Raw genomic sequence first — 27840 nt, 5'->3', positions numbered from 1 at the left:
TGTCAATCAAACCTTCGAGCACAAAACACCAGATGTAAAGGTTTCAGAGCTCAGGCCGGGGATGAATTGTCCCCTGCGCCTGAGACAGAAGATCGCTCCTCACTGGAAACCGTCAAGGAGAGATATTAGATCCGAGAACCACATTCTGGTCTGCCAACAAGGCGCTATCAGTCAGAGGCGCAAATCCTGTTGACGACCCTCGCCAAGGCTCCCAGGAGCAGAGCTATCAGGGAAATGCATAAAGGCATAATCTGGCCCACGTATGGGCCAAGGCGTCCAGACCCAGGAGAGCTGGAAGAGTCAGAGAGTAGTAAAGGGGACATTTGCTGTTTTCTGCGAGGCAAAGAGGTCCACCTCTGCTACATGAAATCTCTTGCAGATTGACTGACTACTTCGGGGTGGGGTTTCCATTCCCTGTGTGTCAGAGCTTGACTGGACAGCACATCTGCTCCCACATTATATGCCCTGGAATGTAAATCGCCCTGGGGGACAGGAACTTGTCCTGTGCCCAAGCAGAACCTGGTGCGCTAGCTTATTCAAACGGCGCAAGCACAGCCCGCCCTGGCGATTTATATATAAGACTACCGTAGTGTTGTCCAGCCACACTAGGACATGTTAGCCTCTCAACTGCTGGAGGAAGTGTTTTAGGGCCAGAAATAGAGCCATCTCTATGAAACGAAGCCCCTGCCACGTAACCCTTATTGGGGATTGGCCCTGGAGTAAAATCCCCTGGTTCTTAACGACAACTGAGATGCTCTCATGTGCAAAAGGCCCGAGGGTATCACCGTGGATGCAGCTGCCATGAGAGCTAAAGATCTCTGAAAGTGATGAACAGTCACTTTCTGGTCTAGCTTGTGTTCCTTGAGGATGTTGAGAATGGATTCTACACGAGCGGGAGACAGCTGTGCTCGCCTTACAATCAAATCCCATGTGACACCCAAATATGTTGTCCAGATAAAAAATAAACAGAAAAGAGCACGCTTTTCATGGTGCTGGGTTTCAATCCTAAGGAACAAAGATGAGCTAGGACGACATCTCGATGTCGAAGCACTAGCTCCTAAGACTGGGCCAGCCAGTCGTCTATGTGCGGGGTGAGAGAGCTAGACCAAATGGAAGGACCCGATACTGGTAAGCTTCGCCCACAAAAGGAACCTCAGGAACTTCCTGTGTTGTGGCAATATTTCTATAAGAAAGTATGCGTCCTTCAGATCGATTGTCACAAATCAATCCCTTGGTTGGGTTTGAGAACAATCACTTTGACAGTCAACATTTTGAAGCTGTATTTTTTTTTTTTTTAGATAGCGGTTCAGCCCGAGAAAATCCAAAATTGGACGCAGCTTCCGTTCCTCTTGGGAACCAAGAAATACCGATTGTAGTAGCCTGACTCTCTGTCTGGTAGGGGAAAAATTCTATGGCCCCTTTTCCCAGCAACTTTTGTAACTCTGGAGTCGACAGATGCGCCCTTTCCGGTTTCATGGAAGTGAAGACCACGCTGTTGAAACGCAGAGGGCGATGTGAGAACCGAATCCTAAAGCTTCTCTTAGTACCTAAGGAGATATACTTGGCAGTAGCTTCCACGCTGGCAGTTTCACCGTAAGGGGCTAAAGTCTAGGCGGTTTGGTTAGACAGTGGGGGGGCATGTTAGATGTTTGGCATCCTGAAATCGAAGCAGTAAGTGGAGATCGCCCTCCGGGATGGATTTTTCACACGGAGGGACATCTCGCTTGAAACTCAGCCATATCGGTGAGTTAAACATTTTCTTAATTTTGCTTGTTCACACACGCGCGCAGACTCAACTAAGCTGTTTTGAAGACAAAAAGATCTAAGGAATGTTTCCGGTTTACTCCTATTTATAACCTGCAGGTGCGCTCCATCAGATGAGGTTATATATGCCAAAATTTGGCGTGTTTGATACACACATGCTTCACAACCGGCAACACAGAAAGATGTCCCAATAGCGTTTTCACGCAGCATCGAGTGTAGCTTTTGAAAAGGAACACCAGTGTACATCACAAGTACCACAAGTACAAAATCAAAAATTGGAAAAGGAACCTTTTGTAATTTGGATTTTGTTTCTTATTTTTTAATTTTTGGTTTTAAATTGAAATGATGAAAAATGATTTACAGATTGTAACCCTTTATATCGAATCAGGTATTAAGTCACATAGGTTACAATTGAATATTTGATGTGATGGGAAACCTTTTAAAATAAAGGTTATAGCTATGTGAAAAAGTATAATAAGTAGAGAGAAAGCTGAAAAGTTAGCACACCCTGCTGACCTGCACAGGTGACTCCAGCATGAGAGCAGTCAGTGTGTTTCTTCAGGGAATGATGACAGTCCCACAGGTGAATCTCATCTCCTCGACACTTCACTCTGTTCAGCCAGATAGACCCTGCACCAGAACCAAAGCTAACATTCCTATCAGCACTCAGCGCCGAGCCACAGCCCAGCTGTCTGCACACCACCTGAGCGTTCCTGATGTTCCACTGATCATCACAAACGGAGCCCCACGTAGCATTATGATAGACCTCCAACCTCCCAGAGCAGCTTCCCTTTCCTCCACTTAGCCTGAGAGACCAGTGCTCTAAATCACACACATCAAAAATGGGTCGAGTTTAACAAAAACTTTTTGTATGAGGATTTTCATACCAGCAAATTACAAACATCCTGAAAATATAAACTGTTAAATTAATTGGTCACTGAATTAAATGGTTTAAAGCAGGAAGATGAGCTTTGGGTTCTGTTTACTGCTTTTATCTCTGTTGCTTTGATTTTTATGAAATGTGAGGAAGAGTAATGACCTCATGATGATTCAGTAAAGTTCTCAGCAAATGATTTTATAAATACAGGAGGAAATCCATTTTATCAATGAGTAATGAAATTGAAGGTAAATGAAGAGTAGCCCTAAGTTTTTCCTTATGTTTCCCTACTTGAGCAGTGTTTCTGAAAGGGAAGTGAAGAGCACTTTTCTTCTGTACGTAGAGACATTTCATCATCTGCAGTAACAAAATAGACACATTAATGAAATGTTACACAGCAGGTTTCTCTCTCAGAGCAGACTTTTATCAGATTTTTAACTTCATATCTCAGTAACATTAGTTAAACACTATTCACAATGAAACACTGCAGTTTATATTAATGTACAGAACCAGAGAAGTCTGACTCCACCCACCTGTGCAGGTAATATGAGCCACTTCATCACTATTATCACATCTGTTCTGTCCCCAGGGTGAAGATGGACACTGCCACAGATTAGAGTCGTGTTTCCTACACTTCAGATAATCCAGCCAGTTAGGAGCAGATTTGACTCTTGCTTCAGTGTTTGATAGACTGCCATGTCTTCCACAGTTCAGCTCTCGACACACCATGTTTACTGTCTCATCATCCATCTGGTTGTAACACACATTACCCCAGGTTCCATTGTAGAACACTTCCAGATTACCCTTACAGCCCTCTGTGAGTCGCATCTCTTTAAACTCTGGGAAGAGAAAAAAAATTATTAACTTTATATTTAACATGTAACAGGTTGAATCTCGGTCATCACACTGTACCTGAGCACACGATTCCTACGTCCTCCTGGTGTCCACATTCCCCCTCTTCACACAGCTGAGATTTGCAGTTCCACAGGGACGTCTCGTTCCCCTCACACTCCACCTCATTCAGCCATATGGACCCAGTTCCAGGACCAAACCAGGCTGGTATGTGGGTACTAAGGGCCACTCCACACTGCAGCTGTCTACACACCACCTGTGCATCCTCAATATCCCACGAGTTATCACACACTGTCCCCCACGAGCCGCTGTGGAAAACCTCCAGTCTTCCTGCACAGTCATCCCCAGAACCAACCAGCCTGATGGATATTTGGCCTGAAATATGAAATGAACATAACCTTCAATACATTTGACGAGTCTGTATATTTAATAAGGATGTTTTAAAAGACCATATAACTGTTTTTAATAGTTGCTAATTTGTCGGTGTTCTGCACCTAAGCAGGTGATGTACAGCTGTTTCCTGGTGCTGCAGTTGACAGGTTGTGCACTGCTGCAGTTCCCCAGATGAGCTTCACTCCCAGAGCAGCTGAAACCAGTTACACACATGTGATTGTGTTCAGTGGTGGATGGAGAGGAGCGGTAGTTTAGCACAGAGCCACAGCCCAGCTGTCTGCAGAGCACAGACGCCTCAGACAGACTCCATGAGTCCAGGAGAACTCTCCTCCAGTCCTGCCTGAAATAAATCTCCACCTCACCCTGACACTCGCTTCCTCCAGACAAACGGACTCGTCCCTCATGAAACGCCATGGATGATCCTGAAGCAGAAGAACATCATTTAAATATTCTAATGAACACTGAGTTCATTCACTAACGTGGTGTAGGTGAGGTTAATATCTCACCATTACAGATGACTCCAGCATCATGTTTATGAGAGCATGCAGCTCGACTCCATGATGAGATGCCACATTGTGATAGGTGTGTCTCATTCCCCTGACAATCAAACACATCAGCCCAGATGTGGCCACTCCCCTCCCCAAACCAGTCCACCCCCACCACAGCAACAGCACTCCCACAATCCAGCTGTGCACAGAGAACATCTGCAGCTCTCATATTCCAGCTTACAGCACAAACTGTGCCCCAGTCACTGAGGTACTGGAGCTCCACTCGACCAGAACAGGAGTCCAGTCCATTCACCAGCCGCGCCTCTGTGTGACCTGAACAAACAGCCGAGACCTCAGTGAAAGAGGAACATTAACAAAGACACTTTAAAATTTTACTGCGGGTTAAATGGTTTCTATTTAAACAGAAGGTAATCATGATACATAACCAGAACATATTAATCCCACATCATTGTCATGGGAGCAGTGTGAGTGTTTGAGTGAAGATGATGTTGGACAGAAGGTAATGTCAGATTCATTTCCTCTACACTGAAGCTCCTCTGTCCACACCTGACCCTCCCCTCGGCCAAAAGCAGCTGATCCCAGCAGCTTCACAGGAATCCCACAGCCCAGCTCTCGACACACAACCTCTGCATCCTGCTGGTCAAAGTCAGCATCACACACTGTGGACCAGGAACCTCCATGAAGCATCTCCACTCTCCCAGAGCACTGATGAGGACCAGCACTGAGTCTTGACATTCTGTGATCTGTGTTTCATTTCATTGTGTAAATATTGTGCAATATTGCAAATAGTTCCATATAGGTCCAAAAAGAGTTACATTAACATGTAATTTAAATAACAAAAAATAGCACTTTATTAAAGATAATATAGTGGCATGCATCATTTAAATGATTTAATTTACTAACACAATTCATTACATTTGTTTTCCAATTTTTCACAGTGTACCTTAGCAGATGACTCCAGCACCATGAAAATAGCTAATCAAAATTCATACATTCATTTTGTGATAATCAGTTAATTTCCCAAATATTTTGGTCTAATTGTGGTCAAGTTTTGAGGTTTGGTCACATCCTTTGCTCACATTGTTGGTTTTAATATGCTGTAGTTTTTCACTTGTATTTACTTTAAATCGGTCTTTACAAATCTTTATTAACAATGAAATATGACATTTCAAATATTTAACAGTCATAGTTAGCTGCATGGGCAAATGACAATGAGTGACCGAAATTAGAGAATACTTTAGTGAGTCCTCCACTTCATATAGATAAAAACCTGAACCTAGGCCTCAGTCTCTGTGCCACCCCAAAGTGAGTGCTGGGCCCAGCCTTGCCACCCCTATGATAAAAGTCTGGCTCTGCCACTGCCTGTTATAATGAACCTCCTGCAAATGGACCCTTACTCAGGCTCAGTCAGCTCTTTGGTAGAGTTGCACCAGGCTTTACGTTTAAATAAAGACAAAATGGAATTCAAATAATGTCTGGATAGAATTACAGTTAAATCATGCTGATAATCTAACTCATTGTTTTTATTCCCTAAAGTCACTAGTTTACCTGAGCAGGTGACTCCAGCATCTTCATTATGACCACAGTCACTCAATCCCCAGCCTGCTGACCTACAGCTCTTCAGTGTCGACTCTGATCCACTGCAGCTCACCTCATCCATCCAGATTGGTCCTGATCCTGGTCCAAAGTCAGCCTCATGCTGCACATTTATAGCCTCCCCACAGCACAGCTCTCTACACACCACTGCAGCATCTTTCATATCCCAGTCATCATCACACACTGTTCCCCACTGTTCATCATGAAGAACCTCCACTCTCCCAGCACAGCGACTTCCACCATTCACCAACCTCACACTGTCTGAGACAGAAAGAGAGAGACAGAGAAAGAGAGTTTGAAAACATTGTAATAAATTAGAGTGTCCTGGTTTAATGGCAGATTGGACTTACATCAAATCACTGCATTTTTATCATATTTATATGGTAAAAGCTTGGATTTTCTTACATAATAACCATAATACCCAAATACATTGTTTAGTTTTAGTGTTGCTTTACAAAGACTACGCTGTTTTTTGGTAAATATTTGTTATTACTGAACAATATTTTAAATAAATTTAATAATTTGAAAGTGCCCTGAATCAATGGCTTTTTTTTAATTGTTTAGCATGAAAGATCCTCATTTGTATCAGCGTCTTATCTATACTGCTTTTTAACCATTTATATAAAGAAATTACCAATACTTATGATAAAAATTTTTGTTGGTACCTTCCACTTTTGACTGGCCTTTTGAAGAACTTGAGCTGGTTTTTTGTGATGGAAATGAGGAACACTTCTCTTGAGTATGTACAGACTTTTCATCATCTGCCATAATAATGTGCATGCGTTAGTAAAACATTTTATACACACACACAGCTTTCAGAGCATTCAAGCATTTAGCATTACAAGTAGTCCCTGATGTACGAACATTCGAGTTACGAATTTCTGCAGATATGAGCAGACTGCGGTTTTATGAACATTGGTAGATGCAAACAAATCACGGAAGTAGCTCACGTGTATTGTGCAAAAAAGAGACACTGCAGTGCACCAGATAGCAATATTTACAATTATATACAATATTTTGGCGTAGTGGTTAGCACTGTATCCTTGCACCTCCAGGGTCCGGGTTCAATTCCCGGCCAGGCTCGATTCCCATCTTCGTGTGCATCGAGTTCGCATGTTCTCCTTGTGCTTAGAGGGTTTCCTCTGGGTACTCCGGTTTCCTCCCACAGTCCAAAGATATGCAGGTTAAGCTAATTGGCGTTCCCAAATTGCCCAGAGTGTGTGAATGAGTGTGCGAGTGTGTGTATGTTTGTGTGCCCTGCATAGATTGGCACCCTGTCCAGGGTGTACCCCGCCTCGTGCCCTAAGCCTCCTGGGATAGGCTCCAGGTCCCCGTGACACTGAATACAGGATAATGCGATATAGAAGATGAGTGAGAGTGAGAGATATATACAATATTTTCAGTGTGTAAGTGAATGTATGAAATATCCAAAGTCTGGAATATTTTATGTGTGTGCATGTGGGCATGCCGTATAAATGAGTCGGCCTCACCGGTTTTAATCAGTCCGGGATATACACTGTCTGTCCTGTAAAGCTGTCCTGATGGTAAATAATCCTAATTTCAGAAAATTCTTAGGAAAACAGAGTTCACAGTCCAATAAAGTGAAAAACAATTCTAAGACAAAATGGCATCCGGGATCCTCCTCGCAATTTAAAGGCGCAGAGACAACATGTATGTGCTTCTAGAATGGAACTCGTACATAAGTAGGGAATTGCCTGTATCAGTTTTTCTTTTTTATACGATAGTTTATATATATATATATATATATATATAAATAAATATTATTTAATTCTAAAATTTTAACATTCAGAAAATAAAAATTCACAGCAACATACAAACCAGAAGAGGCTGAACTGACTCCCCTGCCACCTGTGCAGGTAATTTGAGCCACTTCATCACTACTATCACATATGTTCTGTCCCCAGGGTGAAGATGGACACTGCCACAGATTAGAGTCGTGTTTCCTACACTTCAGATAATCCAGCCAGTTAGGAGCAGATTTGACTCTTGCTTTAGTGTTTGACAGACTGCCACGCCTTCCACAGTTCAGCTCTCGACACACCATGTTTACTGTCTCATCATCCATCTGATTGTAACACACATTACCCCAGGTTCCATTGTAGAACACTTCCAGATTCCCCTTACAGCCCTCTGTGAGTCGCATCTCTTTAAACTCTGGGAGAAACAAAACAACTTGTACTGAGACTTAATTAAATAATTATTTTAAAACATGGATTGTTGTGGAGCTAACTCTGCCCCTTCACATACAGTACAAACATGGATAGCTGTCCAGTCCATGACAGCCTTGTATGAGTTTATTAAGCTCATAAAATTGGAAAAGTATTTCACATACATTTAAAGCCATTTAGAATAACAGGGCTACAAGTTTGATTTGGGCTCCCTCATTACCTTGTTAGCTTTGTAATCCACAAACAACATGCTCTGTACTGGCAAGTTTCGCCACTGCTGCTGTATGACAATCACTAAGTGTTTTTATGTTTTAATTGTTTAATACAAAAATACAAACACAGTTGGAAACTGATGCACATTAATGCACAACAGTCAGCACACTGTACCTGAGCAGACAACTCCAACATCCTCCTGGTGTCCACATTCCCCCTCTTCATTCAGCTGAGATCTGCAGTTCCACAGGGACGTCTCGTTCCCCTCACACTCCACCTCATTCAGCCATATGGACCCAGTTCCAGGACGAAACAAGGCTTGTATGTGAGTATTGAGGGCCACTCCACACTGCAGCTGTCTGCACACCACCTGCGCATCCTCAATATCCCACGAGTTATCACACACTGTCCCCCACGAGCCGCTGTGGAAAACCTCCAGTCTTCCTGCACAGTCACCCCTAGAACCAACCAGCCTGATGGATCTGGTGTCTGAAATATGAAATGAACATAACCTTTAATACATTTGACAAGTCTGTATATTTAATAAGGATGTTTTAAAAGACCATATAACTGTTTTTAATAGTTGCTAATTTGTCGGTGTTCTGCACCTAAGCAGGTGATGTACAGCTGTTTCCTGGTGCTGCAGTTGACAGGTTGTGCACTGCTGCAGTTCCCCAGATGAGCTGCACTCCCAGAGCAGCTGAAACCCGTTACACACATGTGTTTGTGTTCAGTGGTGGATGGAGAGGAGCGGTAGTTCAGCACAGAGCCACAGCCCAGCTGTCTGCAGAGCACAGACGCCTCAGACAGACTCCATGAGTCCAGGAGAACTCTCCTCCAGTCCTGCCTGAAATAAATCTCCACCTCCCCCTGACACTCGCTCCCTCCAGACAAACGGACTCGTCCCTCATGAAACGCCATGGATGATCCTGAAGCAGAAGAACATCATTTAAATATTCTAATGAACACTGATTTCATTCACTAACGTGGTGTAGGTAAGGTTAATATCTTACCATTACAGATGACTCCAGCATCGTGTTTATGAGAGCATGCAGCTCGACTCCATGATGAGATGCCACATTGTGATAGGTGTGTCTCATTCCCCTGACAATCAAACACATCAGCCCAGATGTGGCCACTCCCCTCCCCAAACCAGTCCACCCCCACTACAGCCACAGCACTCCCACAATCCAGCTGTGCACAGAGAACATCTGCAGCTCTCATATTCCAGCTTACAGCACAAACTGTGCCCCAGTCACTGAGGTACTGGAGCTCCACTCGACCAGAACAGGAGTCCAGTCCATTCACCAGCCGCGCCTCTGTGTGACCTGAACAAACAGCCGAGACCTCAGTGAAAGAGGAACATTAACAAAGACACTTTAAAATTTTATTGCGGGTTAAACGGTTTCTATTTAAACAGAAGTAAAAATTATGATACATAACCAGAACATATTAATCCCACATCGTTGTCATGGGAGCAGTGTAAGTGTTTGAGTGAAGATGATGTTGGACAGAAGGTAATGTCAGATTCATTTCCTCTACACTGAAGCTCCTCTGTCCACACCTGACCCTCCCCTCGGCCAAAAGCAGCTGATCCCAGCAGCTTCACAGGAATCCCACAGCCCAGCTCTCGACACACAACCTCTGCATCCTGCTGGTCAAAGTCAGCATCACACATTGTGGACCAGGAACCTCCATGAAGCACCTCCACTCTCCCAGAGCACTGATGAGGACCAGCACTGAGTCTTGACATTCTGTGATCTGTGTTTCATTTCATTGTGTAAATATTGTGCAATATTGCAAATAGTTCCATATAGGTCCAAAAAGAGTTACATTAACATGTAATTTAAATAACAAAAAATAGCACTTTATTAAAGATAATATAGTGGCATGCATCATTCAAATGATTTAATTTACTAACACAATTCATTACATTTGTTTTCCAATTTTTCACAGTGTACCTTAGCAGATGACTCCAGCACCATGAAAATAGCTAATCAAAATTCATACATTCATTTTGTGATAATCAGTTAATTTCCCAAATGTTTTGGTCTAATTGTGGTCAAGTTTTGAGGTTTGGTCACATCCTTTGCTCACATTGTTGGTTTTAATATTCTGTAGTTCCCTTTCAAAGGCTACACTCGATGCTGCGTGAAAACGCTATGGGAATATCTTTTCGTGTTGCCGGTTGTGAAGCATGTGTGTACCAAACACGCCAAATTTTGGCTTATATAACCTCGGTCAGGTGACGTCATCTGATTAAATGCACCTGCAGGTTATAAATAGGAGTAAGCCGGCAACATTCCTCAGATCTTTTTCTTCACCGCATTGTGCGCGTGTGTGTGTCAGCAAGCATAACAAAAATACAAAATAAGCAGAATTAAATCTCATAAAACTCACCCAGTTAGTATGGCGGAGTTTAGAACTAGATGTCCCCCTCCTTGAGAAAATTTCCTTTCGGAGGGCGATATGCACACATTCTGCTTCGAATGTTTGGGTGAGAAGCACACTCTTGAAGGGCTTAATGGAAAGTGTGAGCACTGTGATCTTCTCCCCATGAAGCTGCTTCGCGCGCGTCTCGCGTTCTTTAGGGAACCATGAGCCGCGCTGCACTCATGGGGATCACAAGCAGATCTGGCCGAGGAGCGAGAGACGGAGTCCCTCCTTTCTCTCGCCCTCTCCCCCGATCCCGATGTCTCTCCTTCCACTTCACGAGCGCACTCCGGTGCTTCTCGCGGGTGTGTTGAAGAGACTCGTTCTCCTGCTTCTGTGGAAATGGAAATTGCTTCCTCAGAACGCTCCTCAAAAGATGAGAGAGAATATGAGGAATTGCCTGAAGTTATAACGCGTGCAGTCGAACGACTGCATATTGACTGGCCACAGGAGCAGGCTCACCCAAAACAATCTAAATTAGATGACAGATTTCTGTCGGGTGGCCAGGAGATGGAGCCAAAACACCGCTCTCTCCCATTTTTTGATGACCTCCACAACGAGGTTCTTGTTCTTGGAGAAATCCATTGTACCATCGACTTCGTTTTATTCGAACATCGTTGATGCAAAAGCACGAGGTTATGTGGTGATGCCCCAGATAGAAGAGACGCTTGCGGGCTATCTCTCTCCTGGAACATCATCCTCATTAAAGAAACCAACACTTCCCTCCAAGCCGTGTAGAACTTCTTCTACCCTGGTAGGGAAAGCAGTCCAAGCAGCAGGTCAGGCCGGCGCTTCCTTGCACACCATGGCGGTTTTGCAGGCGTATCAGGCTGATCTGCTGAAAGATTTGAGCACGAGCGGCACACTGAATCATGACGCATTCAATGAATTACGCCGGGCTACTGATTTATCCCTGCGTGCGACTAAACAGACAGCCTGTGCAATCGGCCGTTCCATGGCCTCCTTGGTGACCGCTGAAAGGCACCTGTGGTTAAACCTGACAGGCATCAAGGACAAGGATAGAAGATTCCTCCTTGATTGATGCCCCTGTCTCACTTTCTGGCCTATTTGGCGACGCTGTGAATTCCGTCGCCACTAGGTTCCGAGAAGCTAAATTGTATGAACAGGCTTTTGGGTAATTTCTCCCACGCCGTGCTCAAGAGTCGAGGCCCTCGGCCACCCAGCCTCGGCCAGATCTGAATCTCACCAGGCGAGAGGCACAGAAAGAGAGCGTCAGCAGCCGGGCACCCCCCCGTAAGGAATGGGGTACGGCTCGTCGCCCCCAACAGGCTGCCTCCAAAAGATCAGATCGCCGCATTGTCTTCTTTTCAAAGACTAAGTCCTGAAGCCTACGTGCCCAGGACTGTGGGGCTGATCCCCCCCGGGGAACGGCACTTAACGCTCTTTCCTATAAGAGCATGCCCCCCCGGACACCCCCAGGGGGTCGGTGTTCAGTTTCCGCCGCCTCTGGTGTTTCGGACCTCACCGACCTTCAGAGATATGTTAGTGCCTCGGTTTTATCCTGCTATATTTCAGGATGCCGAACCACTAACACCCCCCCGCGCACTAAAACTTGTACCCCTTTCGTGGTCTACACTTCCATGATACCGGAGAGAGCGCATCTGCTAAACTCCGAACTCCAGGCGTTGCTGGAGAAGGGAGCCATAGAACAGGTTCCTCCTCCAGACAGGGAGTCAGGCTACTACAGTCGCTACTTTCTGGTTCCCAAAAAAGGCGGGGGGCTGCGTCCAATTTTGGATCTTCGCGGGTTGAACCGCTATCTCAAAAAGTACAGATTCAAGATGTTAACCATCAAAATGATTGTCTCGCAAATCCAACCAGAAGATTGGTTCGTGACGATAGATTTAAAGGACGCATACTTCCACATAAAAGTTTTGCCACAACACAGGAAGTTCCTGAGGTTCGCTTTCGGGGGAGAAGCTTACCAGTATCAGGTCCTTCCATTCGGTCTAGCTCTGTCACCCCGCACATATACAAAATGTATGGATGCTGTCCTGGCTCCCTTGCGACTCCAGGGCATCCGTATTCTCAATTACATAGACGACTGGCTAATCCTGGCCCAGTCTCAGCAGCTAGCGCTCCGACATCGCGATGTCGTCCTAGCTCATCTCCATTCGCTGGGATTGAGACTCAACGCTACCAAAAGCGTTCTCGTTCCGGCTCAGAGGACAACATACTTGGGTGTCAGATGGGATTCGATCACTATGCGGGCACAATTGTCTCCCGCTCGTGTCGAATCCATCCTCAGCGCCCTCAAGGAAATCAGACTAGACCAGGAAGTGACTATTTATCACTTTCAAAAATGTTTAGGCCTCATGGCAGCTGCATCCACGGTGATACCTTTGGGCCTTCTGCACATGAGAGCTTTTCAGTTGTGGCTAAGAGCCAGGGGATTTCATACAAGGGCCAATCCCCGAAGGCGAATAAGGGTTACGCTCGAAGGACGTCATACCCTTTCTATGTGGTTCAGACCCCAGTTTCTCACTTTGGGTCCCACTCTAGGTCCGTCTTGTCGTCGCAAAATGCTAACGACAGACGCTTCCCTTACCGGCTGGGGTGCGGTCTTGGATGGCCGTCCAGCTCAAGGGCGCTGGAGAGGTCATCTTTTCGCATGGCACATCAATTGCCTCGAAATTATGGCTCTATTTTTGGCCCTACAGCACTTCCTCCAGCAGCTGAGAGGCTACCATGTTCTAGTGCGGGTGGACAATACATCGGTAGTCTCCTACATAAATCGCCAAGGTGGACTGCACTTGCGCCGCTTGAACGAGCTAGCGCATCAGGTTCTGCTCTGGGCACAGGACAAGTTCCTGTCCCTCAGGGCGATTTACATTCCAGGGCACATGAATGTGGGAGCAGATTTACTGTCCAGACAAGCTGTGACAAACGGGGAATGGAAACTCCACCCGGACATAGTCAGCCAAATCTGGGAAAGATTCTTTACAGAAGAGGTGGACCTCTTTGCCTCCCAAGAGACAGCACAATGTCCTCTCTACTACTCTCTGACTCATCCACCTCCCCTGGGTCTGGCCGCGATGGCCCATACGTGGCCCAATTTACGCCTTTATGCGTCTCCGCCAATATCTCTGCTCCCGGGAGTCCTGGCGAGGGTCCGTCAACACGGTTTGCGCCTCTTACTGATAGCGCCCCATGACCGGCCAGAGTATGGTTCTCGGATCTAATATCTCTCCTCGATGGCTCACCTTGGATGATTCCAGTGAGGAGGGATCTTCTGTCCCAGGCGCAGGGGACAATATTTCTTCCCCGACCCAAGCTTTGGAACCTTCACGTTTGGCCCCTGAACGGGACCAACTAAGTCAAGCTGGTCTCCCAGCCAGCGTTATTGACACTATTCTAGCCGCTAGAGCTCCCTCCACTAGAAAAGCTTATGCCCTCAAATGGAATGTTTTTGAAAGTTGGTGCATGACGAAGCAGGTAGACCCAGTCCACTGCCAAATTGTTTCAGTGCTGAAGTTCCTGCAAGATAAGTTGTCCTCGGGCTTGTGCCCTAGTACCCTTAGGACATACGTGGCCGCTATCTCAGCCTGCCACGTTCCAATCGAGGGGATTACTGTGGGAAAACACCCTTTAGTTGCCTGTTTTAGTCGTTGAGCTAAACGGTTGAGGCCACCCACTAGAGCCACGACCCCTTCATGGGATTTATCTGTCGTGCTCGAAGGTCTAATTGACACTCCTTTCGAACCGCTAGAGTCAGCGCCTGACAGGCTTCTGACTCTTAAGATGTTTTTTCTTATGGCCATTACCTCTCTCAAGAGGATTGGGGATCTGCACGCCTTGTCAGTCTCCCCATCCTGCCTGGACTTTGCCCCTGGGCTAGTCAAGGCCATTCTGCATCCTCACCCGAACTATCTTCCGAAAGTTCCATTTTCAAACATGCACCCTGTTGTTCTTGAAGCCTTCTGTCCTCCGCCTTTTACAGCTTCGGAGCAGGAGAAACTTCACCTATTATGTCCAGTACGTGCTCTTCGGATTTACGTCCACCGCACCTGCCAGTGGCGTAGATCAGAGCAGCTCTTTATTTGCTATGGAGGCCGCAACCGGGGGGTGGCCGCTACTACGCAGACCATGTCACATTGGGTGAGAGATGCTATTGCTCTCTCCTATGAGGCGCGTGGGCTCACTTCGCCTCTAGGAATCAGGGCTCATTCAACCAGGGGGATTGCTTCATCTATTGCACTAGCAAGAGGTATTCCCCTGCAACAAGTGTGTGACGCGGCGGGCTGGTCCTCTCCGCACACATTTATTAGATTTTATAGTCTGGATGTTCCTGTCACTCCGGGCTCACGAGTCCTCGAGTCAGCTTTCCAGACATAGTTCTGAGACCTCTCAGCCTTGTGCGCACACGCTACACAATGCGGGGTCCAGACACTCGCAGTGCGGCGACGTTGGTACTCTCGTTCCCATAGCGTTTTCACGCAGCATCGAGTGTAGCCTTTGAAAGGGAACGTCTCGGGTTACTTTGTTGTAACCCTGTTCCCTGAAAAGGCGGGAACGAGATGCTGCATCCCAATGCCGCACTGCCCATGTGACCGGACGTCCGTTCAGACAATCAATCTGAGGAATGTTGCCGGCTCACTCCTATTTATAACCTGCAGGTGCATCTAATCAGATGACGTCACCTGACCGAGGTTATATAAGCCAAAATTTGGCGTGTTTGGTACACACATGCTTCACAACCGGCAATACAAAAAGATAGTCCCATAGCGTTTTCACGCAGCATCTCGTTCCCGCCTTTTCAGGGAACAGGGTTACAACAAAGTAACCCGAGACGTTTTTCACTTGTATTTACTTGTATTTTACGTTTTTCACTTGTATTTACTCGACAATGAGTAATTGTAATGACAATGAGTGACCGAAATTAGAGAATACTTTAGTGAGTCCTCCACTTCATATAGATAAAAACCTGAACCTAGGCCTCAGTCTCTGTGCCACCCCAAAGTGAGTGCTGGGCCCAGCCTGGCCACCCCTATGAAAAAAGTCTGGCTCTGCCACTGCCTGTCATAATGAACCTCCTGCAAATGGACCCTTACTCAGGCTCAGTCAGCTCTTTGGTAGAGTCGCACCAGGCTTTACATTTAAATAAAGACAAAATGGAATTCAAATAATGTCTGGATAGAATTACAGTTAAATCATGCTGATAATCTAACTCATTGTTTTTATTCCCTAAAGTCACTAGTTTACCTGAGCAGGTGACTCCAGCATCTTCATTATGACCACAGTCACTCAATCCCCAGCCTGCTGACCTACAGCTCTTCAGTGTCGACTCTGATCCACTGCAGCTCACCTCATCCATCCAGATTGGTCCTGATCCTGGTCCAAACTGCTGCACATTTACAGCCTCCCCACAGCGCAGCTCTCTACACACCACTGCAGCATCTTTCATATCCCAGTCATCATCACACACTGTTCCCCACTGTTCATCATGAAGAACCTCCACTCTCCCAGCACAGCGACTTCCACCATTCACCAACCTCACACTGTCTGAGACAGAAAGAGAGAGACAGAGAGAGAGAGAGAGTGAGTTTGAATACTTTGTAATAAATTAGAGTGTCCTGGTTTAATGTCAGATTGGACTTACATCAAATCACTGCATTTTTATCATATTTATATGGTAAAAGCTTGGATTTTCTTACATAATAACCATAACACCCAGATACATTGTTTAGTTAATTTTTTTAGTGTTGCTTTACAAAAACTACTCTGTTTTTTGGTAAATAATTGTTATTACCGAACAATATTTTAAATAAGCTTAATAATTTGAAAGTGCCCTGAATCAATGGCTATTTTCCAATCGTTTAGCCTGAAAGATCCTCATTTGTATCAGCGTCTTATCTATACTGCTTTTTTACCATTTATATTAAGAAATTACCAATACTTATGATGAATTTTTTTGTTGGTACCTTCCACTTTTGACTGGCCTTTTGGAGAACTTGAGCTGGGTTTTTGTGATGGAAATGAGGAACACTTCTCTTGAGTATGTACAGACCTTTCATCATCTGCCATAATAATGTGCATGCGTTAGTAAAACATTTTATACACACACACAGCTTTCAGAGCATTCAAGCATTTAGCATTACAGGTAGTCCCTGACGTACGAACATTCGAGTTACGAATTTCTGCAGATATGAGCGGACTGCGGTTCTATGAACATTCGTAGATGCAAACAAATCATGGAAGTAGCTCACGTGTATTGTGCAAAAAAGAGACACTAAGGTGCACCAGATAGCAATATTTATAATTATATACAATATTTTGACGTAGTGGTTAGCACTGTATCCTTGCACCTCCAGGGAAGATGAGAGTGAGAGATATACAATATTTTCAGTGTGTAAGTGAATGTATAAAATGTCTAAAGTCTGGTACATTGTATGTGTGTGTGTGCGCATGCGAAGAAATGGATTGGCCTCACTGGTTTTAATGCATCAGTCCGGGATAGACACTCTCTGTCCTGTAAAGCTGTCCTGATGGTAAATAATCCTAATTTCAGAAAATTCTTAGGAAAACAGAGTTCACAGTCCAATGAAGTGAAAAACAATTCTAAGACAAAATGGCATTCAGGATCCTCCTCGCAATTAAAAGGCGCATAGACAACATGTATGTGCTTCTAGAATGGAACTCGTACATAAGTAGGGAATTGCCTGTATCAGTTTCTCTTTTTTATACGATAGTTTATATATATATAATATATAAATAAATATTATTTAATTCTAAAATTTTAACTTTCAGAAAATAAAAATTCACAGCAACATACAAACCAGAAGAGGCTGAACTGACTCCCCTGCCACCTGTGCAGGTAATATGAGCCACTTCTTCACTATTATCACATCTGTTCTGTCCCCAGGGTGAAGATGGACACTGCCACAGATTAGAGTCGTGTTTCCTACACTTCAGATAATCCAGCCAGTTAGGAGCAGATTTGACTCTTGCTTCAGTGTTTGACAGACTGCCACGTCTTCCACAGTTCAGCTCTCGACACACCATGTTTACTGTCTCATCATCCATCTGATTGTAACACACATTACCCCAGGTTCCATTGTAGAACACTTCCAGATTCCCCTTACAGCCCTCTGTGAGTCGCATCTCTTTAAACTCTGGGAGAAACAAAACAACTTGTGGACTTGTACTGAGACTTAATTAAATAATTATTTTAAAACATGTATTGTTGTGGAGCTAACTCTGCCCCTTCACATACAGTACACACATGGATAGCTGTCCAGTCCATGACAGCCTTGTATGAGTTTATTAAGCTCATAAAATTGGAAATGTATTTCACATACATTTAAAGCCATTTAGAATAACAGGGCTACAAGTTTGATTTGGGCTCCCTCATTACCTCGTTAGCTTTGTAATCCACAAACAACATGCTCTGTACTGGCAAGTTTTACCACTGCTGCTGTATGACAATCACTAAGTGTTTTTATGTTTTAATTGTTTAATACAAAAATACAAACACAGTTGGAAACTGATGCACATTAATGCACAACAGTCAGCACACTGTACCTGAGCAGACAACTACAACATCCTCCTGGTGTCCACATTCCCCCTCTTCACTCAGCTGAGATCTGCAGTTCCATAGGGACGTCTCGTTCCCCTCACACTCCACCTCATTCAGCCATATGGACCCAGTTCCAGGACGAAACAAGGCTTGTATGTAAGTATTGAGGGCCACTCCACACTGCAGCTGTCTGCACACCACCTGTGCATCCTCAATATCCCACGAGTTATCACACACTGTCCCCCACGAGCCGCTGTGGAAAACCTCCAGTCTTCCTGCACAGTCACCCCTAGAACCAACCAGCCTGATGGACCTGGTGTCTGAAATTTTAAATGAACATAACCTTCCATATATTTGACGAGTCTGTATATTTAATAAGAAAGTTTTAAAAGACCATATTAGTGTTGTTACTAGTTTTTCATTTGTCGGCGTTGTGTTGCGTACCTGAGCAGGTGATGTACAGCTGTTCCCCAGAGCTGCAGTTGACAGGTTGTGCACTGCTGCAGTTCCCCAGATGAGCTTCACTCCCAGAGCAGCTGAAACCCGTTACACACATGTTTTTGTGTTCAGTGGTGAATGGAGAGGAGCGGTAGTTCATCAGAGAGCCACAGCCCAGCTGTCTGCAGAGCACAGATGCCTCAGACAGACTCCACGAGTCCAGGAGAACTCTCCTCCAGTCCTGCCTAAAATAAATCTCCACCTCCCCCTGACACTCGCTTCCTCCAGACAACCGCACTCGCCCCTCATGAAACGCCATGGATGATCCTGAAGCAGAAGAACATCATTTAAATATTCTAATGAACACTGAGTTCATTCACTAACGTGGTGTAGGTGAGGTTAATATCTCACCATTACAGATGACTCCAGCATCGTGTTTATGAGAGCATGCAGCTCGACTCCATGATGAGACACCACACTGTGATAGGTGTGTCTCATTCCCATGACAATCAAACACATCAGCCCAGATGTGGCCACTCCCCTCCCCAAACCAGCCCACCCCCACCACAGCCACAGCACTCCCACAATGCAGCTGTGCACAGAGAACATCTGCAGCTCTCATATTCCAGCTTACAGCACAAACTGTGCCCCAGTCACTGAGGTACTGGAGCTCCACTCGACCAGAACAGGAGTCCAGTCCGTTCACCAGCCGCGCCTTTGTGTGACCTGAACAAACAGCCGAGAGCTCAGTGAAAGAGGAACATTAACATTAACAAAGACACCTTAAAGTTTGATTGACAGGTATGTCATCTCTATTTAAACAGAAATTAAATCATAATACTTAACCAGAACATATTAATCCCACTTTGTCATCATTGGACGTGTGAAAGTCTTTGAGTGAAGATGGTGTTGAACAGAAATAAATCTCAGATTCATTTCCTCTACACTGAAGCTCCTCTGTCCACACCTGACCCTCCCCTTGGCCAAAAGCAGCTGATCCCAGCACCTTCACAGGAATCCCACAGCCCAGCTCTCGACACACAAATTTTGCATCCTGCTGGTCAAAGTCTGTATCACACACTGTAGACCAGGGACCTCCATGAAGCACCTCCACTCTCCCAGAGCACTGGTGAGGACCAGCACTAAGTCTCACATTTTTACCTGGAATTTATGTCATTGTGTAAATATTGTGCAAAATTTAAACAAAAGAAAAAAAATCCAAATACTTCTAAATAGGTCCAAAAAGAGTTTCCTTAACATGTAATTTAAATACCCAAAATTGGCACTTGATTAAAGATAATTCAAACGAGTTAATTTACTAACATAACTCATTACATTTCCCTATTATTCACAGTGTACATTAGCAGATGACTCCAGCACCATAAAAATAACTAATTATAATTCATCCAATAATTTTGTGGTAGTCAGTTAATTTCTTAACCGTTTTGGTATAACTGTGGTCAAGTTTTGTGGTTTGGTCATAGTACGTGCATGTTATTCACAAGTTCTGACGAGTATCTTTCTTGTTACACAGTGTTACTCATGACTCCAGACGTCCGTTGATTTCATTGTCTCTTGTTTTATTTTCAACATCAAAATACAACGGTTGTTACAGTTTCTTGCATAAATCCACTGTAGTCACGACAAGTCGTTTGCTGTGTTCTGTAGCTACGGTCGATTACAGTTACAACAACATTTTACTGTATTTTTTAGCTTACAGTATCACAGTCAAAAAGCTTGTGTTCTCCACACCTTTCCGTATCCTTTCGTGTCTTAACAACAACTGAACAACTAACGTGCGTGATAGACATGCAGCTACACAACTGTGGGATGATGTCACAGAACAACTCATGAAATGATGTCACAATACAACTTACTAGTATAATACTAAATGCTTAAACTAATAAACTTAATGGACATAATGTATAATGCTTAACTAACAGACTTAATGCTTAATGCTTAACCAGTAAGTTGAAATGAAATAAACACAACAACAAATCACAAGAATGAAATATGGCCCTTACAGTCATATCATTTGCTTATATTGTTGGTGTTAAAATTCTGCAGTTTTTCACTTTAGTTATTTTAACTTAATTTTTATAAATCTTAATTAAATATATATATAAAGGTCACAGTTAGCTGCATATGCAAATGATAATTTAGACCCAAATTAGTGAGTATTTGTCCTCCCCCACTTTACCATACAGATAAAAACCTGAACCTAGGCCTCAGTCTCTGTGCCACCCTAAAGTGAGTGCTGGGCCCATAATGTGTGGATAGAATTACAGTTAAATCATGCTGATAATCTAACTCATTGTTTTTATTCCCTAAATTCAGTAGTTTACCTGAGCAGGTGACTCCAGCATCAAGACCATGATGACAGCCATAACGTTCCCCTCTACCAGCTGACCCACAGCTTTTCAGTGTCGACTCTGATCCACTACAGCCCACACCAACCATCCAGATTGGTCCTGATCCTGGTCTAAAGTGACCATACTGAGGTGCATTTACAGCCTCCCCACAGCGCAGCTCTCTACACACCACTGCAGCATCGTTCATATCCCAGTCATAACCACATACTGTTCCCCACTGTTCCTCCTGATGAACCTCCACTCTCCCAGCACAGCGACTTCCACCGTCCACCAACCTCACACTGTCTGAGAGAGAGAGAGAGAGAATTTAAATACTTTGAAATATATGCTGAAAAGTTAAAACGTATTGCAAGCATAATTCATTCTGGAAGCCTGCAAGTATGTCAAAACACTCATATATCAAAGTGAATTTTACCATAACAAATAATGAAAACTTGTTCCACAACCCCAAAACATTCATATAAAAATAATCAACACAAAATATAAAGTAAAAATAAAACAAACTAACCTGCACTTTACCTCTAAAAAGAACTTCTGTTACATGAGGGAAGAAGCACCAGCATGGGGGCTACTGTGTAGGACGACTTTCACACGTGTGCGCGCGCCTATGTGTGCGCATACTGTACACACACCCACACACACAAAATCAGTTTTTAAACAGATTGATTTTCCACACTGCTATAGCCTTTTAAAATTTTTTTTCTTCAAGGAGGCCGTTGTTGCAGTACCGTTACTAAAGAACTGTCTTTACACTTGGACACAAAATAAAATAAAAAAATGCTTTATGCGCACACACACGTGATCACAATGATATAGTAAACAGTACACACGCACAGATGTTGACTATATGAGTGACGTATGCGCACTGAGACTGAGCATGGAAAGACAATTACCCACAATCCCACACCTCGAGAGAGAGAGAGTGACCACTGGCTCAGTTGTGATAACGTGATGCTAGTCTATTAAGATCTTGCTCATTGAACAAGTTAAAAAAAAATTTAAAATTTTGCTCATTTTGAAAAACGCTTGCAAACCAAGTTACCTAGATTCCACTGTAGAGTGTCCGGGTTTAATGTCAGATTGGACTCAAACCAAATCACGGCATTTTGATCATATTTTTATCACATTTTAAAACCTGAATTTTACGATTACATTTTTTGTTTTGTCACCTTTCACTTTTGCCTTATTTCCATTTTTAGAGAACAGACTAGTTTATTTGTCTAAGAACAACAAACAGAATTCATCCCCTAGCAGCAAAACTCAGACTCAGATACCTCATAACGGCTAATATTCAGCTTGTTTAGCATGTGAAGTGCAGAATGTTTAGACATTTTTACTACGTCGATACAAATAACTTTATTTGTGATAGGTGTGTATTAGTAAGAGGGTTAGTAAGCGTGAGTGCAGTGTTATTCCCTTAGTAGAAGGGAAAGGTCTGGGTGCCGCCGGCGGAGATAGCCAGCCCCCGACTCCAGCATTAGAGCCCTCACAGCAGGGAGTGTGGGTGATCACTTGGTAGCATACACAGTTAGACAAGGCTAAGGCTAGCCCACCGGAGCACACCTCCTCTGCGCTTCACGTGTCCAACAAGCACCCAACAAGCACCCGCTAAGAAACCAGAAAAGCTGTGGTTATAGGAGGCTCTATACTGAGGTACGTGAAATAGCCAGGCCTTTAGGGGCGCATGCGGCAGTGGTTAGGTGCATCCCGGGAGCAAGATTGCCAGACCTAGCAGGTAGCAGGCTTAGTGTCTTAGGGCTTAGCATCGTAGCATACAACTCAAAAGTTTGGGATCACTTTCTAAATCTATGGTTGTTCCTGATTTTTATTTCTTTTTTCAATGCTGAGGGTATCCAAATCATGCAATAATCAATAAATGATATGCAATTGAACAGTTGTCTTCTACTCACGATCTGTAAATTCTTCATAACGGCTCTAATCTGAGGTGCTGGTTGTTAATTGGTGATTTCTAAATTGGCTGGTAACTCTAAATAAACATCTTCTCTTCAGCAGAGGTAAGTTTTGGTCTTGATCTCCTGGGAAGATCTTAAGAGTGAGTTTCATCATGGGGCTTGATGGGTTTTACAAATGCACTTGACACAATACTGTTCTTGTAAGAACTTTTCCAGAAAGGCTGACCTCCATGCCTTAAAATAAGACCTGACTGTTGTTTTTACGTAATTACCCAATTCCATTTGTGTTATTTCATAGTTTTGAAATCTCCAGTATTGTTGTAGAATGCAGAAAAAAAAAACACTAAACAAGAACAAGTGCAAGTGATTCCAAACTTTTGAGCAGTAGTGTAAATATACACACACATTCTGGACTTTCAAGCAATCTGGTTAAAGTACAGACTTACTACAAACAGACAAGAGCTATTTTAATAGTGACAGTAAATGTATTTCCAGTAAGTGTATTACTACAAACAGACAAGAGCTATTTTAAATCAAATCAAATTCAAATTTAAATTTTATTTGTCACATACACAGTCATACACAGTACGATATGCAGTGAAATGCTTACACGACTGCCAGTGACCTTAAAAAATAAAAGCTTATACATAAGAAAATAAATATGAATAAAAGAAATAAGTTAAGAATAAAATTAATTAGTAAAATATGCTGTACAAAAAAGATATACTGTAATAAAATAAATACATTAGAAAATAAGATTAACTAGTGAAATGTACTGTACAAAGTAAAATATACTTTACAAACAGAATATCAATATAAGAACAAAATATCAATATAACTGATAAAGAAATATAGAAAAGAAAATAGAAATAGAAGTTTGTTAAAACAGAAATTTAGAAGTTTTGAAATGGCTGGGGTGTGCTAATATGCATAAAAAGTGACTTCGTAAAGTGACTTATTTAAAGTGATTTGTGCAGTGGTCCCTAGATGAAAATATAAATATGTAGTGCAAGTGTGCATGAATGTGTCCAAAGTGGCCATGGATGCCAAGTCAGTGTTGGATGTTAAAAAAGTTAGTCCTGTGTTGTGTTGTGGTTGAGAGACCTTATCGCCTGCGTTAAGAAGCTCCTCCTCAGTCTCTCTGTGTTGGCCTTCAGGGAGCGGAATCACTTCCCAGAACGCAACAGAGAAAACAGTCCATTGTTGGGATGGCTGAGGTCCTTTACTATCTTTCTGGCCTTGGTCCAGCACCACTCGCTATAGATCGAATGCAGGTCAGGGAGCTTGGTGCGGATGATGCGCTCAGCTGATGGCACAACCCTCTGTAGAGCTCGTCTGTCCTGCTGTTTCCAAACCAGGTTGTGATGTTTCCCGTCAGGATGCTCTCTATGGTGCAGGAGTAAAAATTCCTGAGCACCTTGGAGGGCAGTTTGAAGTCTTTCAAGTGTCTTAGGTGGTAGTGACGCTGCCGGGCTTTTTTTAACACTGTGTTGATGTGACAGGACCATGATAGGTCCTGCGTGATGTGAACACCGAGGTATCGAAAGCTGTCCACTCTCTCCACTGGGCTCCTGTTGATGACTGGGGTCTGGTAGTTCCTCTCCTGCTTTGTACTAAAGTCCACTATCAGCTCTTTTGTCTTGCTGACGTTCAGGAGGAGGTTGTTCCTCTGGCACCATTCCTCTAGGTAGGCCGACTCATCGTTGTTGGTGATCAGGCCCACCACGACAGTGTCGTCAGCAAACTTGATGGCGACGGTGGAGTTGGTAGTGGCCACGCAGTCATAGGTGTACAAAGAGTACAGCAGGGGGCTCAGAACGCACCCCTGGGGGGCTCCAGTGCTGAGAGTGATGGAGGCTGAGACATGTCCACCCATCTTTATTGCCTGTGGTCTGCCAGTCAGGAAGTTGGAGATCCACTGACACATAGATGAGCTGAGTCCCAGGTGCTCCAGCTTGGTGGTGAGTGTGGAGGGAATTATGGTATTAAATGCAGAGCTGTAGTCGATGAAGAGCATTTTTACATAATTCCCCCTCTGAGTGTCCAGTTGAGTGAGTGATGTGTGGAGGAGATGTGAGATTGCATCGTCTGTGGAACGGTTTTGGGGGGTATGCGAACTGTAGTGGGTCGAGTGTGTCTGGTAGTGAAGAAATGATGAAGTCTCTGACCAGGCATTCAAAGCACTTCATCACTACTGAGGTGAGGGCTACAGGGCGATAGTCATTAAGTGAAGCAGGATAAGGTTTCTTCGGGACAGGAACAATGATGGACTCTTTGAAGCATGTGGGGATCACCGACTGAGATAAAGAGAGGTTGAATATCTAAGTGAACACAGGTGCTAGCTGGTCTGCGCAGGCTCTTGAGAATACGACCGAGATGCCGTCTGGTCCTGCTGCTTTCCTGGTGTTCACTCTCTTGTAGGCTCTCCTCATGTCATGCTCGGAGATGATGAACACGTTTCCGGTGCTGGCAGTGTCTTTCTGTCTGCAGCCGTTAGCGCCGCTAGCATTAGCATCGCTAGCGCTTTAGCTGCAGCCTTAAAGTGAGCATAGAAAGTGTTCAGCTCGTCTGCCAGAGTCACGTCCGCGTTCATCATACCGGATGTTGGTGCTTTGTAGTCTGTTATTGTTCTTAGTCCCTGCCACAGGCTTTTAGAGTCACTCTGTTGGAGTTGTGACTCTAGTTTCCATGTGTAGTGCTGCTTTGACTCTTTCACCGCCTTCCGCACGTTATATGACGCCGCCTTGTACGGTTCCATGTCCCCCGACGCAAGTTCCGTGTTGTAGGCAGTGGTGCGAGATCTCAGAGCGTCAGGGATGGTTTTATCCACCCACGGCTTCTGGTTGGGAAACGTCCTGATAGTCTTTTTCTCCACGGTATCATCCGCTAGTTTCTTGTTGAATCCCACAACCACTTCCGTAAACACGCTAACGTCATCGTAGCTGTTTCAGAACATGTCCCAGTCTGCGTCATCAAGTGCGTTCTGTAACGCGACCACCGATTGGTCCGTCCAGCGCGCGACCTCCCTCTGAACCGGAACTTCCTGTTTCAGCCTTTGTTTGTATTTTGGCATGAGGAAGATGGCGGCATGGTCGGATTTACCAAACGGTAGACGAGATTGTGCCTTGTAGCCGTCCTTGACTGTCGTGTAACAGTGGTCCAGTGTCCTTTCGCCCCTGGTGGGGCAGGTGATATGCTGATAAAAGTTTGGCGCTGCGCGTTTGAGGTTGGCACTATTAAAGTCCCCCGCCACAATAAGCGCAGCGTCTCGATGCTGTGACTGGTGCTGTGTGAGCGCCTCATGCAGCTCGTATAAGGCAGTGTCCGTGTCCGCTTGTGGTGAAATGTAAACGGCGCTGATTATGACCGATGTAAACTCCCAAGGTAAATAAAAAGGATGACACATGATGGATAGTAGTTCCAGGTTGGGTGTGCAGGAGCGTGTAAGTGGAACAACGCTCGCACTGTTGCACCAGCTGCTGTTCACCATTAAACACACGCCGCCTCCCCTTGACTTCTCCAAGTCCCGTGTCCTGTCCATGCGGTGAACCGAGAAGAACTCGTCCGGCTGGATGGCGTGGTCCGGCACCGCTGGGTTCAGCCATGTCTCGGTGAAGCAGAGGAGATTGCAGTCCCGAATGTCTCTCTGGAACTTTATCCTGGCCCTGAGGTCATTGAGCTTGTTCTCCAGTGACTAGACATTGGCTAGCAGGATGCTAGGCAGAGGTGTGCGGTGTGCACAGGCTCTCAGCCTGTTTCTGACGCTGGCTCGTTTCCTTTCGGGCCGAGGCTTTGCGTCGCGTCCTTTGTTCTCCCTCAGGATCTCACTCGGCCAGCTCGGATCCGGAGTTAAAAACTTCGAATTGTGCGGACATTGTATACCAATAGAAACAAGAGTGTCTGTATCATTTCCAATGTACTCAGTGGTGGTAATTTGACTGGTTTTAAAACGCTAAAAAAGTAACTTGTAGCAAAAAAAGCAAAGGTGGTCGGAGCAGTCGTGACGGCAGAGAATAAGAAAACATTTTCATGAATTGGCTATTACATTGCATGCCGTAATCAAAGGTAAATACAGGCAGTGTATTTACATTGTAAGTATAAACAGGACATGGCCATGAAGATGGGTTGACGTTGTATGGACAAGCAGACAGACAGACACACACACACACGCACACACACACACACACACACACACACACACACACACACACACACACAAATATCCACCCACCCACAGCCCTGATCAACCTTTGCACTAAGTGATTGCATGTTGTGTGTGCATGTGTGTGTTTTGATTTATTTTAATCTTCTAAAATGACTTCTATTTGCATTTTATATATAATGCTCTTTCAATACTGCCTGCAAGGTTTTTATTGTCATAAAAACTTTACACCAGTAAACTGTATGAAAGTGAATTGAATACTACTTGTGCAACGGACACATACTAACAGGCATGTAATCATTACCTGAATGTCGGAAGTGATTTTATAACTAATTTCTCATAATACAACTAAGGACAATCTGATCAGACTTATGTCCAGTTTTCTGAATCCTACTAAAATTAAACACGTTCATTGTTTATAAACAAAACAAGACATTACGGGAAACAAGACAAAATTTCAAAATAATTAAAAAAAAATCATAAGAACATAAGAAGGATGTGATTATTAAACACTGACAATGAGTGTGTACATACCAGCTGCTGTGAGTGTGAGTGTGGATGAAAGAAGAATAAAAGTCAGAAATATTTCCAT

At 44.3% G+C, this 27840-nt stretch overlaps 1 protein-coding gene across 1 annotated transcript; it reads right to left on the bottom strand.

Moving 5' to 3' along the window:
- Positions 1 to 43: 43 nt before the first annotated feature.
- LOC128517194 (scavenger receptor cysteine-rich type 1 protein M160-like) lies at positions 44 to 27840 on the bottom strand. The gene is given in 23 exon segments (XM_053491010.1): positions 44 to 102; positions 2281 to 2586; positions 2933 to 2998; positions 3166 to 3480; positions 3554 to 3868; positions 3988 to 4308; positions 4393 to 4707; positions 4821 to 5138; positions 5944 to 6252; positions 7861 to 8166; positions 8568 to 8880; positions 8985 to 9322; positions 9407 to 9721; positions 9837 to 10147; positions 12313 to 12316; positions 16050 to 16398; positions 17643 to 17959; positions 18369 to 18683; positions 18775 to 19128; positions 19213 to 19527; positions 19648 to 19962; positions 21147 to 21458; positions 27783 to 27840. Coding segments are annotated over 23 exon segments (6246 nt in total).

This window comes from Clarias gariepinus, unplaced genomic scaffold, assembly GCF_024256425.1.
Source record: "Clarias gariepinus isolate MV-2021 ecotype Netherlands unplaced genomic scaffold, CGAR_prim_01v2 scaffold_40, whole genome shotgun sequence".
NCBI classification, from domain to species: domain Eukaryota; kingdom Metazoa; phylum Chordata; class Actinopteri; order Siluriformes; family Clariidae; genus Clarias; species Clarias gariepinus.
The sequence above is the reverse complement of the archived record's forward strand: the minus strand, read 5'-3'. Positions and strand labels throughout refer to the sequence as shown.